Source organism: Nematolebias whitei, chromosome 20 (genome assembly GCF_014905685.2).
Source record: "Nematolebias whitei isolate Nwh7 chromosome 20, NemWhi1, whole genome shotgun sequence".
In the NCBI taxonomy this organism is placed as follows: Eukaryota; Metazoa; Chordata; class Actinopteri; order Cyprinodontiformes; family Rivulidae; genus Nematolebias; species Nematolebias whitei.
Window position 1 is genome coordinate 10988659 of NC_056517.1, and position 14617 is coordinate 11003275.

General features: G+C 40.7%; 1 protein-coding gene across 1 annotated transcript in view; it reads left to right on the forward strand.

Annotated features, from left to right (window-relative positions):
• The window catches only part of LOC119426339 (copine-3), a 62414-nt gene that overhangs the window by 36385 nt on the left and 11412 nt on the right, over positions 1-14617 (forward strand). Inside the window, exons 7-11 of the mRNA XM_037693904.1 lie at positions 66-155; positions 5530-5628; positions 5720-5806; positions 7825-7884; positions 7998-8131. Coding sequence (XP_037549832.1) covers positions 66-155; positions 5530-5628; positions 5720-5806; positions 7825-7884; positions 7998-8131 — 470 coding nt within the window. The remainder of the gene's footprint in view (positions 1-65; positions 156-5529; positions 5629-5719; positions 5807-7824; positions 7885-7997; positions 8132-14617) is intronic.

The following is a 14617-nucleotide window of genomic DNA, read 5'->3' on the forward strand; positions in this document are numbered from 1 at the left end:
ACAATATGTTTAAAGTCCATACAGCTACTGTAGTCCAGTTGTTCTTGAGGGGTTTTTATGTTCAGGTGGTGAAAAACAACCTCAACCCAGTCTGGAAACCATTCAGAATCCCGATCCAGTCACTCTGTGGGGATGACGTGGAAAACCCAATAAAGGTGCAGACACCGCTCAGATTCCACATCACAAACTGTAATACCGTAATTTCCAGACTATAAGCTGCCACTTTTTTCACACACTTTGAATACCACAGCTTACACAATGCTGCAGCTAATTTATGGATTTTTTTTTGAAGTGCTAACGAGCTTCATGCTGCCAAAATGTTTAGCCTCGTCACACCGGTGCGCTCACATAGCTGCCCATTAAACGTTTCTTTTGCAGGGTGGGTGCTCATGACTCAGTGAGACTACCTGTATAAGTAATGTTTAAAAAAAATCTGACCAATGAAATTATCAAACAGGTCACAGTGGATCAATGAAACCAAGTTGGTTGCTTGGTAGGGACGAAGCGCCACCCCCCCCCCCCACCCCACACACACACCCACACTTCCTGTTCTCTCCTGACATTGGAGCAGTGGAAAAAATCTTATATGACTAACGGGTTTCCAAAGGTGTGATGAAGAGGACAGCACAAGCTGTCCTCCATCTGTGAAGATAGCGATCAATGACTTCCTGGTAGGCTACTGTATCTTTGTTTTAACCAGCCATGTTACAGGCACTGTTCAGAAAAAAAAATTCTGTACGTACCTGTGCACATTTAAACGTTTAAAAAATCTTTCTGTATAAATATCTTATGTTACAATGTGGACTTATATATGTACAAATCTTTTTTTTTCTTTTTGAATTTATTGGGCACGGCTTATATTCAGGTGCGCTCAATAGTCTGGAAATTACGGTAATTACCAAAACACACTTAGGCAATGTTCCAAGTGACAAATATTTTTATTATGTAAAATCATAAAAAAGCAAACTTCAGGTTCCTGCACGTGTTTTTAAATACATTCTCTGTGCATTTCCAAGCTTCTGATCAGCCAGTGCGATAAGTAAAGGAATGTTTTTGTTTTCATCCTCTAACTCTGTTAAAGCAATCTTATCAGGAACAGATGCTTTCCAGGCAGCAGCACAAGTGAGTTAACTGCTAACAGAGTGAGTTCACATCACATGAAGGCTGCTGTGTTTGTGACAGGACAGACCTCGAGTCCTGGACACATCTACATCTGTTTTAAAGGAACTCACAGGGTTCTGAAGAGACTGGCCCTTTGGTGAACTGTAGCCTCACTACTGACAGGGCTGGTGTTACGACGTTCAAATAATAAAACAGCCTGAAGATACAATCATTTATTTAAAATCATCTTTTTTTTTTTTGTAATCTACACTCAGTATCTAGTAACTACAAAGTTCAAACGTAATTTTATAACATTTTGTAAATTTATTAGAAAGAAAAACTGAAACATCACATAAAAAAAATCTTCAAATTTAGCTCCAGAACCTCATTTTCTATCTCGGTATTTTTCTACTAAAACTTTTTTGCTGCTCTGAAAGTTCCTTAGAGATCAGTGGCCTCCATGATTCTCCAAGGTGTTTGGCACAAGCAGAAACCTTCCGAGAGCTGGTCCAAGAACCTGATGAGATCCTGTGTTGGGATGGCACTACGTTCCAGAAGGACAAAGAGATGATCATCACGGCAGGCCTTCACTGGTCTGGGCGTCATGTCAGAGTAGCTCATCAGAACCTCTGAGTCAAACCCTTCTGGAAGGACTCAGACCAGAGAATCTTGTTCCTAAATCAAATGAAACCATGACTGACCTGTTTAGCCTCACTTCTAAATTTTTTATTTCATTTACTCTTTATTTATCCAGGTAGTCTCATTGAGCCACGAGAACTCATTTTCAAGAGAGACCTGTTTAGAGAGCAGATGGTGGGGGTTAAGGGCCTTGCTCTGGGGCCCAGAGTGGGGCGAATGAGGGTGGAGGGAGGTGTTCTACCTTTTTCACACACATTTTGATGTTGACGGTACCGGGAGTTGAACCTGCGACTTTCCGATCACAGGCCCATCTTCTAACCTCTGCGCCACCACTCCCCCAAAAATGTTGTGTCTGAAGGACTCCATGCAGCACTCATCAACCCAACATTGAAGCACGGTCATGGCAGCATCATGATGTTTTTTGTTTTTTTTTAGCAGTAGGAACTGGGAGACTGGTAAGGGTTAGGGGAAATCTTAATGAAGACCAGTACTACATATCGGTACATCAGGACCTTGGACTGGACCAAGGGGTCACCTTCCAACATGACCATGAGCCAAATCACTAAGTGAAGATATTGCAGCAGTGGCTTAAGCCCGCAGTATACTCCCGCGTACGCGGAAGGTTGAGACTTCATGCTCGATCGTACACCCTGAGCGACTGCAGAGCAGCTTCGCAGACAAGGGACGTTTACCTTCGGGACAAATTGAGGTCGCCGATTGGTCATTTGCTGACATGCCTACTGGATTGATTGACAGGTCAAAAAAAAAAGAGAGTTGGCAGCCCCAGCCGCAGCAGTGTTCTGTGTTTATATGTTGGCCCTGCAGCCCACACATCAGACCTGCCCACCAGGAAATCTCCAGACCCTCCCGCAGCCATGCTGGATCGGATTTTAGTTCTCTCGTGACAAATCCCTTCATTTCTCACCGTTTCAGTCATGGCATCAACAGAGAAGGTAGAGATCACTTACCTTTTGGCAAAAAAACAAAAGAAAGGGCCAGATCAGGGATGAAGAAGGGGAATTTAATACATTGGTGTCGCATACAAAACAGTCTGTCGTTGGGCACTTAATTGTGCGACACCGCGTACGCAGTTGTAAAAATTTAGCTTAGCGCGGACATGCCCTGCGGAGGTACGCACGTATGAGTATACGGGGGCTTTAGGGACAACAACTCTGACTATACTAGGGTGTAGCAGCCAGAGCCCTGAGCTGAACCCTGCTGAATATCGATGGAGAGTAGAGCCTGAACGATATGGAAGTTTTGGCTATCGACAATACCAATATCGGGCAGGGAAGGCAACTGCCAATAATTGATATAATGGCTAGAAGTTATTTTAGCTTTGTCCACCCCCAAAAATCTAAGAAAACAGCGAGTGGAGCAGGGCTTGTTTATTTAGCGCAGCTGTTGACAACCATGAATTTAAGCTGATCAGATCCACACTATACATAGTCCCACAGTAGGTTTACAAGTGGTGCACTGGTCAAAAAAACAGTCTTCCTAACATGAGTTAACATTTTTTATCCTCCACTAGTCACCATAAAGTTATCAAGTGTCACAAAAATATAAAGTAAACAAAGAAACACACTTCCTGTTCATTGTTTAAACAGTTACGTATGGTGATGGTCTAATTAGTATTGACCTCAGCAGAGTTTATTTTTCTTTGAAGAGAAGTAAAGATTTTGGACAAACAATGCATTTCATTTAGGACGGCAAAGATAACATTACTAACACTGTATCAAAGTTCATGCTCAATAATCCAGGTAAAAAAAATCCTACAAAGTTCATTCATGTCATCTGGATGTTTTCTTTTTTTGGTTGAGATGTATCGTCTTTTATCCGAAGGACTTCATCAATCCGAGGAGCCACAAAACAAACTCAGTCCCACAAGCAGCACACTCCTGTAGTGGACCAACCAGTTTGCTGGTGATAAGATGGTTTCTGGGACCCGCCCTCTCCTTCGTCTACAACTATGAGGCAGTTTTTGTGGCTCCTTAGATAGATGAAGTCTTTTGGATGTAGGACAAAATGTAAAAAAAAAAAGAAACCATCCAGATGACCTGACTGAACTTTGTTGGATTATTGTACCTGGATAATTGTGCATGAACTTTGGTGTTTTGAACGACTTTGGCTATGGCTGCCTCAGAGAAGTCGACGGGGGAGAGGGCGGGCCCCAGAAAGCATCTTATCACCAGCAAACTGGTTGGTCCACTATGGAAGTGCGCTGCTTGATGAAGTCCTTTGGATGAAGAAAAAAATGCTTCAACAACTAAAAACAGCAACCGTCCAGAGGACCTGACTGAACTTTGTTACTAACACTGATATATTTAATGCTACGTTAGATTTATTGTTCTGGGCAAAGTTTTACCAGGCAATAGCCTATGCTAGGTTATATAAATATTAGCTTGCTAACTTGAGAGGCACCTAGCTAATGACTAGTGAGTTGGAGGATTGAAGATAATTTATTATTGATTTATTTTACAGATCAGTTAAACTTACCATGCTCTGTTCAGTAAAATACACTACACAGTATTGCTCCCTGTTTTGTCTGTGCTGAGGGTGAAACTTAAGTGAACGGCCATGACTTGAAAGTAGTTTTCATGTGCCCTCTACTGGATACATTGTGCAATTACAGCTGGCTCCAGCATTTTAGGTGTGAAAATTAGAAGTGTTTATATCGGCGCATAATGGGACAATTATCACTGATACTATATGTCCCCAATCGTCTATATCAGCCTAAATTATCGTCCATAGCAATATATCGGTCGGGCTCTAATAGAGAGACCTGAAAATGGCTCATATCCATCTGATGTATCAACACAAGTTTGAAGTTAGCATGCTCACGACATGGACAGACGGACGATGGGAGGGTATTTCCAGTTGCCCTTTTCGCTCTGCGTCGGGATGCAAAAATCCTGCAATCCAGGCTGCAGAACTTGTTGCATCAAACTCCAAAACCTCAAGGCTGAAACTGCTGCTAAACGTGCTCCAGCCAAGCAAAGGGCCTGAACACCTTTGTAAATGTGATATTTACATAATAGTCCATATATTATTTATTTTTAATGCATTTCCAAAATTTTATTGAATTCTGTTTTCACTTTGTCATTTTTGGGTACTGAGGGTAGATTATTGAGGGAAAAAGTAAACGATTGCTGCATCAGGCTGTAGCATAAAATAACAAAAAGTCAAGAAGATTTAAATACTTTCTGAAGTCACTGTAAAAAAAAAAAAAACAGCTAAATGGTATTTTGTATCATGGTGTTGGTAGATATGTTTTTTTTTATTTTTTTAGCCCAACAATATATTTGAAAACTCTGAGTTTGGATACGTTTTTATTTTGAAAAACGAGCTTTTTGTTTACGGACACAGTTTTACTTCAGTTCATTTCAGTTTTAAATGACTGAATCAACTCAATGTTTTTACATTTCGAGGTTAGCTAACCAAAGGGCCACTTTCTCATTGATTAGAGTTTTCCATTAAGATGGGACACCCATGAGCTTTCTCAGCTGTTAACACACAGTTCACCGCTCTGGATATTCCATTCTTTGTGTAGAGCTTTTTGTTGTGACCCTTTTTCTCTCGGCACATAAGGTCATGTTGAAAAAGCAGCAATCCCTGATTGTGTGTGTTTCTCATAAAGATCTCAGTTTCTGGGCGCTACATTCAGCACTTATAGCATGCTTCTGTCTCATCTTCTCTGGCTTCCACACAATTTGTGGTCATTTAGTTGCAACATGTTGGCAGTTCTCTGACTTTATCTTGCTTTTTGTTTACAATGTCTGTCTTTTTCAGGTAGAGTGTTATGATCACAACAACAGTGGCTCTCATGAAATTATTGGGTCATTTCAGACCTCGCTCAGCCAAATTCAACAGGCAACACAATCATATGCGGTGAGCGCTGTTCTGTTTGTTAATGTTTTTAACAAACAATATGCATAACGCATTTAATTTGAGCATTCTGTCACACGTCTGATCATCGCAGGCTGAGTTTGAATGCATCAACAGCAAGAAGAAGGAGAAGAAGAAAGGATACAAAAACTCTGGTGTCGTCATCATAAAACAGTGCAAGGTACTAATATCTTTTACGTGCTTTAATTTTATCAAGCAATTTATAAAGTCAAAAACAAAGCATGCGGAAATGATTAAAACTGAAGACAAAAGCACAATGCTGTTAAACTCAGAGTAGTGCAAGAACAACATATAATGTCTTAAAACGTATTTCAATTTTTCAAATACTTTATTTTTTTATTTTTGGACAAACATCGCCTTTGTAAAAGGTTGGGACATCCTGACCAAAAGATTGATCTGTCATTTCAATTTCAGGTAATATAATAGAAAATATGGAAAAAATAAATAATAATAATAACAATATATATAATTAATAATATTATAGTATTAATATTTAATTGAATATAATTGTTGTCTGGGGCATAACTTTCAATCTGCTCAAGAAACTTTATTGAAACTTTATTTGCATCATCACTACACAGAGTGTTGCATAATATTTTCATCAACACAGCTCTAAGTTCAAGGTCACAACTCAAGGTCAAAGGTTATACAAGGTCTTTGCTTCTCTGGGCCATTGCTGTAGATTGCTGCTTTTTTCTTTAATAGTTTGTCATCAAACGTAAAATGTGTTGTAAGCGACTGCACTCTTGTAAACTATCAATTTGTAAACAATGTCCCTGTCTCTGATGGGAAACACCTCCACAGCATGATGCTACCACCACCATGCTTCATTGTGCAGATGGTGTTAGACCATAGGTGTCTCAACCATTATATATGAAGGGGACAAGTCCCCCCCCATATTCCAAAAACGTTCATTTGGACCCCCCCACTTTTACTATGAAACATTAGTTCAGGCGGCACAGTTTCTCTTTCTTCATGAACAAATCCATTCTACTTGATTAATAGGAGAATACTCAAACCACTAAAACTCCACTCCAGGTTTTCCTGGTTACCTCCAACTCTAAACACAGCAGCCTGTTGCCACGGTCACAATATACGGTGGTCACAGAATATGGTGTAACACCTACAGTGTTTCTGTGCGTCTCCTTCTTCTTCGGCAGAAAACGTGCACAGGTGGAGGAGATGGAGACACCTCTGTGTTACTCGCTCGCCAGTTTAGCAGCTTTGTGCGGGCAGTTGTTGATCAGGGGGGTTGCTCATAGACATGTATATATATGTTAGGAGTTAGGAGGAGAGAAGTGGAGCGCTACGTCTGTAGCATCTTAGCTTAGCAGTAACTGTGATGCTGTAAGACGCTGCAGGTGTAAGAGACGCTGTGTGTTGAGGTGCATTAAAGTTAAAATGTTTTAAAACCCCACACCTTATTGTCCTCAAGCTTCATGAGAAACATCATTTAGATGAGTAGTGTTGAACACAAGTCTAGTGGTGATGTTTTTTATTTCCCTATAAAGACAATTAGTGCCGACCTGACGCTCTGTATTAAAGTTAAAATTACTTTAAACCCACAGCTGAATTTACACAAACTTGGTGAGAAACATGTGTTAAATATGTGGAATTAAAGGAAATCTAGGTGAAATGTTGCTTTTTTTGTACACTAGTGAACACTTTTTTTTAAATGTGCGCACATGCACACATGCACATGCACACGCACCTACACACATCATTGTGTCCCCCCCACATTATGGATGCTTCTGACGCCCTTGAGTTAGACATTTATTAACCAGACATGGTTAATGTTTTCAGTTTTACCACACGGATATTTTTGTATAACCCAACCCTGATCTGGACTTCTCCACAACTTTCACTGAGCTGGTGGAGAGTTCCTTGTTCTTCATGCTGTATTTCCCTTGGTGATAGACCCTACTAATTAGATCCTGGTGATGCTAATCCTGGGGACTATCAGAGCAGGTGTATGTACACCGAGAACATTTACGGCTTAGATTGCACACAGGTGGATGTTATTGGAAACTTTTGCAAGCCTCTGTACACGTTTCTCTATAAATCCATAAAACCAAAGGTCTATTTCATGGAAGATCATATGTATTTTCACAAAGCACGTTCTGCATTTACTACAGCAATATGCAGCAATGATTTCCTGTCATCTGTATTTACCTGCAGATTGTGAAGGAGTACACTTTCCTGGATTACATAATGGGTGGCTGTCAGATCAACTTTACAGTGAGTTATGAATCTAACCACTTTTAGTAAACATTTATAGAGACTATCATTGAGTTTTACCTTTCCATTTTTAAGAATCACTGGTTATATTAAACGTTTGTTGCTGGGGCCAGATTGCTATAGATTTCACAGGCTCTAATGGGAACCCCACATCACCCAGTTCCCTCCACTACATCAACCCTCAAGGCTACAACGAGTATCTGGCAGCCATCTGGGCAGTCGGTAACGTTATCCAGGACTACGACAGGTAAATATATTGGAACAAGCACAAAGTCTTTCAGTTTTAGGACATTATGGATCAAGTAAACGTTCTGTTGTGTCCATTTCCAAGACATTTACCTGCTATGATCAAAGGTTTTGTTCACTGTAAAACAGGCAAACTCTTTTTAAGTTGGAAAATAACTTTTCCAAGACACACAGTGAGAATTGCTTTTACCACGATTTTATACATAGAGTATTTTTTGGCTTGAGAAAATAAATCCACAGTAAACGATTAATCAAAGGTTAATCAAACTTCATAAAGCAATTTATGCTGCAGAGTTTGATTTACTTGCAAAAATAAAGTTATGCCGATGGTCAAAATTGGTTATTTTTCCAAAGCACCTCTTTTTGTCCCCTGTCGCAGAGCAAGGAGGTGGAATTGGAAACCTCTCCATCCAACCGTCCATACACCCTCCATCCAACCATTCGTACACCCTGCATCCATCCGTGCATGTTGTGAGCACAAAAACTTGAAAAACAAGGGAAGTACCCACTTCCATTTTGGTGTGTGGCTACATCTAGGCGTAAGCAAGATCACTATCTTAGTTTGCAAAGTAAAAATCCAAGATGGCCACTGCCATATGAATGTATATACAATTTAACCACCCCTACCATTTGAGGAAACTATAGTTTCCTTTTTTATATTGTTTCAAACTATAGTTTACTCCAATGATTGGGGTGGCCACAGATTAATCTGTCAAGGCCACCACTGGCCACCCCCTTCTCTACCTGGTTGTGGATAAAATTGCTCCCTCCGCTCACAGAGTGCAACTTTCCCCCACTTGAATATCCATCCATTCCATCTATTATCTTTTTACCCGCTTCTTCCATTTTGGGTCACGGGGGTCGCCGGTGCCCATGTCCAGCAATCACTGTGCGAGGGGCGGGGTCCACCCTGGACAGGTCACAAGTCCATCACAGGGACACATAGAGACAAACGAGACAAACAACCATTAACTCTCTCATTCACACCTAGGGACAATCTAGAGTTACCAATCAGACTAACATGCATGTTTTTGGTCTGTGGGAGGAAACCGGAGTATCTGGAGAAAACCCACACATGCACCGAGAGAACATGCAAACTCCACCCAGAAAGGCCCCCGGACCGAGATTTGAACCAGGGACCTGCTCGCTAAGAGGCAGTAGCTCTACCAGTTGCTCCACCATGCTGCCTCCACTTGAATATCTTTCACCAAAAGCATTGTTTACTTTCATTCCCTGTTGAATTTCTGTCCAGAAAAACACTCATCTCAAAAACTTCAAACATTCACCATTCAAATCTTTCAGCAACGGGGAACATCAGTGTATTGCTTGTTTTTAGGTAGTTATTTCATGATACACTTGAACTTTAGGAATTAAATTAAATTTCTATTTTTATCAAGATACTCAAAGCTCTTTACACTACAATATGTGCCCCTCAAATACCTCCCAACACACACATTCATACAGCACTCCACTTCATCTCTACAAAGACTAATCAGTACTTTACATCGCATTCATACACTGATGGGACATATCGGAGGTAATGAGGGGTTCAGTGTCTTGCCATGGGACACTTCAGCATGTGACTGCTGGCGGAATCAAACCCCCAGCTCTTACAATGGAGGACGACTGCTCTAACCACTCAGCCACAATTGCCCCCAAAGATCTACTTTTGAAGTTGGAAGTTTGCCTAAATGTATTTGTCTAGTCATAACACACACACAATGTTGCCACTCAGTGCATGATACATTAGCCCAGCCTGATATGCAATTAAAAAACAACAAAGACCCAATTGTGACGGGTCTAGAATAGATAATTTTTTACGCAAACTATATGAAAATAAATGTGTCTCTACCTCTGTGGGTCTTCTGACACTGGGAGGAGGAAACCAGGTTCTCATAGGCCGGACAGTATGAGCTGGTTGTAGTCACCAGATGGCCATCAGTCGTTGTGGATCTGTTCTTGGACTTGATGATTTTCACGTGAGAGAAAGCAGACTCACAAGTAGTATGAGCCAAATAGTGCTGTCAAGTTCAAAGCACATCTTCTGATGTTAGGGTTCTTTTCTTCTGACAGCAGACTCCAGAACTCTCCATCCATGCCTGGTGTTTCTCTGGATTTGATCCCATTATCAAAATCTCATTTTCAACACCAGAGTGGTCCAGCTGAAACATGGACACTAATTTGGACACTGTCCTCAACATCAATAGTTCTCAAAGGAAAACACATGTAGATGGTAACAGACTCATTGGATGCAAACTCAGTAAACCATGTCTCAAATTCTGACAAGATACTCTGAACCTGCTTGTAGTACACTGCAGTGTTGAACTGTGTTACATCTTACCCTTGGAGCTGAAGTTCTGCCTGCCTGTGTGGAAAGTTTCACAGGTCCCTGGTCACAAGTCGACTTGTGAGATGAAAGTGCTCACTGAGCTGATCATGTGTATTATATTTTTATCCTTTCCCTGAAGCTCCAAATGAAGTTCACAGAGCAGGCCAGTGAGATCAGTGAGAAAGGCTAAATCCAAAAGCTACTGGGTGTCCTCCAGCTTTGAATGTTCACCATGGCCTGACAGCATCAGAAGATCCCTGATTTCAGGCAACAACTCACAGAGTCTGGGTAAAAATTTACCTCTGTGTCAAGGAATTTTTTGTCAAAGGTTATAGATGTTTTTATTATTATGGTTGAGAACATTCTTCCCCTCTGTACTGAGAACAGTAAGACCCAAACAAGCTGAACCATCTCCCTAAACACTATTTTACTGTATTTCTGCCCTTGAACCATGTCAACAGACTGGAGATGCAACAGTGAAACCAACAAGAAAGGACAGAGCAGACTGTACTTCTTGAGGAAGCTGAAGTCCTTCAATGTTTGCAGCAAGATGCTGCATATCTTCTATAAGTCTGTTGTAGAGAGCACTATCTCTTCTGTCATCATCTGCTGGGGCAGCACCAGAGCAATTGCCTTAAAAAAGATCAACAAGCTCATGAAGAAGGCTGGCTCAGTTCTGGGGACTCGTGTAGAACCTTTGGAGATAATTGTACAAAAAAGGATTCTTCATAAAATGAACATTATAGACAACCCTCAGCATCCTCTTCATCAGACTGTCATACAACAACAGAGTGTCTTCAGTCAGAGGCTTCTTCAGATCCGTTGTAGGACAGACCACTACAAGAGATCCTTCCTGCCCACAACCATCAGCATCTAGAACAATGAATTACAACATTTAATTTACCTTTGGGATTTTATAAAATATTTTTGAATTGAATTGAATTGAATTGATATGTTTGTGTAAATGAAGAGTGCTGTGTAATAAGACTGCAGCTGGCTCCATGCACACCCCCTGAACTCTTGTTATCGCTGAGCTGAGAGGGGTATAAAAGCGAGCAGATAACGCGGCTCGTAGCTGAATCTAGGTCAATGTTCTCTTGCATGTGCATGCATGTACAGTATCTATGTATGTAACCTGTCCTGAATGCAGTTCTTGAAAATATGAACACCTGTAAGTATAGACGGAATATATGTTTATCAACACGGTGGATGCGCACGCAGCCGTAGTGCAGAAAGAGCCGGTGTCTTGTGCGATATTCTGTTCTCCTTTATTGGGAGGAAGCACAGAGGCGTCCATCTTCACAGCTCTTCTGATAGATTTCTTAGTATTAAAAACTATAAATACACTCGATGTCTTGGTGGCTGACTGATATTTGTCAGGCTAAAGTGAACATGACAAGCTGTATTAAAAAAATACATTTTTCGCTCAGCGATTAAAAAAAAAAAATTCACACAAAAAAAACACGGAACTGTAAGAAAACCCTCACACACGACCAGGTTTATTTGTTGCTTATTTGAGGTTTTATATTTATTTATTCATTTATTACCAGGAGCTGTTAATTAATACTATTATCAAGTTCAGCTTCACAGTGTGTGGCGTCCAGTCCTTCCACTTTGTGATTTGGACCCAGCAGGATACACTGGTGCAGCCAGAGATGATCAAATGATGAACACAGTCCTCCACATAGATGAACAGTTATTCATACAAAGAAATATTGTAAAAGAAAGAAGCTAAAAACAATCCACTTTGACGCATCATTTATTGTAACTTTTCCTGTTAACATTCAGTTTTAACTTTTTCCTTCAAATCACTGTGTGTAAGTTTAAAAAAAGAAATGGTTATTTTGTTGTTGCTTTTTAATGACATTACTTATGTACAAACGAGAAATAAAAAGTTTTTGATGTATCCTTAACTCTTAAATACTTCAACAAGGTATTTACAGTTTATTTTCTAGGGACATACAGTCCAAATGTTAACGCTGCACACACAGTTACAATGTCATCTAATAGATTAGAGGTTTCAAAGTCTGAGACATAACAGGGAGCCAACTTCTCAAAATGTTGGAAATGTCACATTCAGTAACATTAAATCTGAACGTAATATCCTTATTGGTGAGCCCTAAACGCAGTTTTCATGAGGATGGACAATATGGTCCATTGTTTGGACATCTGCTGGGGGTTTCATCCCTTCGTCTTTTTCTCTTGTAGCTGAGAAACACAGAAGAGAGCACTCGTTAGGTACAGCAGGAAAGCATCACTTTACTTTGTTAAACACAAGTTTATTACAGCCTCAGTTCAAGTCAGTATCCTTCTATTTACTGCTCCAATTTTCCATCGCGGTCTTTGCCGGCCTTTGTAGAGTAGGAGAAGATGGACGTGACAAAGTCAGGACTGTTGAAGTCTTCAGAGGCCACTCCTGTACAAATAAAGTGTATTCCAGTGACTGACGTTAATGAAAATAGCACATGGTTGGCCAGCGCTAACTGGCAAAGCATGTGTTAGCACACAACTTTACAACAGTAAATGATTAGCAACTCAACTCGGCATCACTGAACTAAGATATCTTGGCTTGTAAGCTAGGTACACTCGTATCTGAGTGATCAGTTGTTCATATTTTTGTATATAGGACGCAATAATCAGCGATGCTTGTTAGCTAGGCAGCCCTTACCTGATATGAAGTGCTCGCTGCAGATTTTTGCATTTTTAATCATCTTCTCGTTCCAATCGCTCCTTCTGATGGCTTGCAACCAAAGACGTCTCCTGTTAGCCTTGAAAGGGGTGCGAGTTGATGGAATTCTGTAAAACTTCTGCGTTTTATTGTTTTTACCAAAAAGGTTGGTGCAACCCACAGCACAACAAGACATGATCACGGTTTCTTTCTGCAACCGACATGTGCAGTATACCCGGAAGTGATGTTGACTCATAATCCGACAGTCATAAAAGAAGCGTACACATTTTTTTTTCTTACACATTAAAATAAAATGGCAACCAAAAGGACGGTCAAAAGGAAAAAGTAGCTTAAAAAACAGCTAGATCATAAGGTGATGTAGAAAACTCAAAACAGGAACATGTCTGCATTGGTTTTTGCCAGAAGCTTAACAGATGTTTAAAACCACTTAGAGAGGTCATGGTCGAGAGCTTCAGATCTTTTTGCAAGATATTCCAGGAAACAGGATCGGAGTAGGAGAAGGTCCTTTTGTCTTGTTCAGTCCTCACTGAAGACTTATTAGCAAACAAAAATATCTTCTCCTCATGCGAGTCCTTTCAAAGGCAAGACAGTGAGGAGCTCCTCCTTGGCACTCAAAACACACAGCTGGACCACATCCATTGTATCAATTGACTCATCAAATTGAAGAGAGATGCACTGGCATTGTTCCATGTCCTTTTAAGGGTACATTCACCGCTAAAATTTGACGCCATTCCGTTTTTGTTTTTATTTCAAGAAGAAGTGTCTTCTTCAGAGGTTTTTGTGTCATTTCCTTTAGTATCCTGATGCATGCTCAATAATCCAGGTAGAAAAATCTAAAAAAGTTAAATCTGGTCCTCTGGAGATTCAAAAAAAATAAAAAAATCAATAAATCAACAAAAAAAAATCTAGAAACGTTTCGTCTCTCATCCAAGAGACTTCCTCAGTCTGAGGTGCTGTTTTCAGCTCAGTCTCTTAAATTGCACCTTCTTAGAGAGGATCAACCAGTTTGCTGCTGACAACCAAAACCAGCTGATCACATGCTCAAGAAGGACCATCAGCCTAACAATGGATCATTAGCACACTGATGGCTGTTTACTATTCACAGAGGGCTGAGTGATACTAGCAATCACAGCATTGTAAGAGGGGGACAGTTGAACCCGGAGGCCTCCACTCCTGTTTAATGATGGACGATTTCTTTTCACAAAGATGGCCTCCTTTACTCCTCTCTCAAACCATCGTTCCTCTCTGTCCAGGATGTGAACATCTTCATCCTTGAAAGAGTGACCGCTGGCCTGGAGATGAGTGTAGACCGCAGAGTTCTGGCCTGATGATGTTGATCTTCTGTGCTGGGCCATCCTTTTGGCCAGTGGCTGTTTAGTTTCCCCGATGTAAAACTGATCACAGCCCTCCTGACACTGAACAGCATACACAACATTGCTCTGTTTGTGTCGGGGGACTGGATCTTTGGG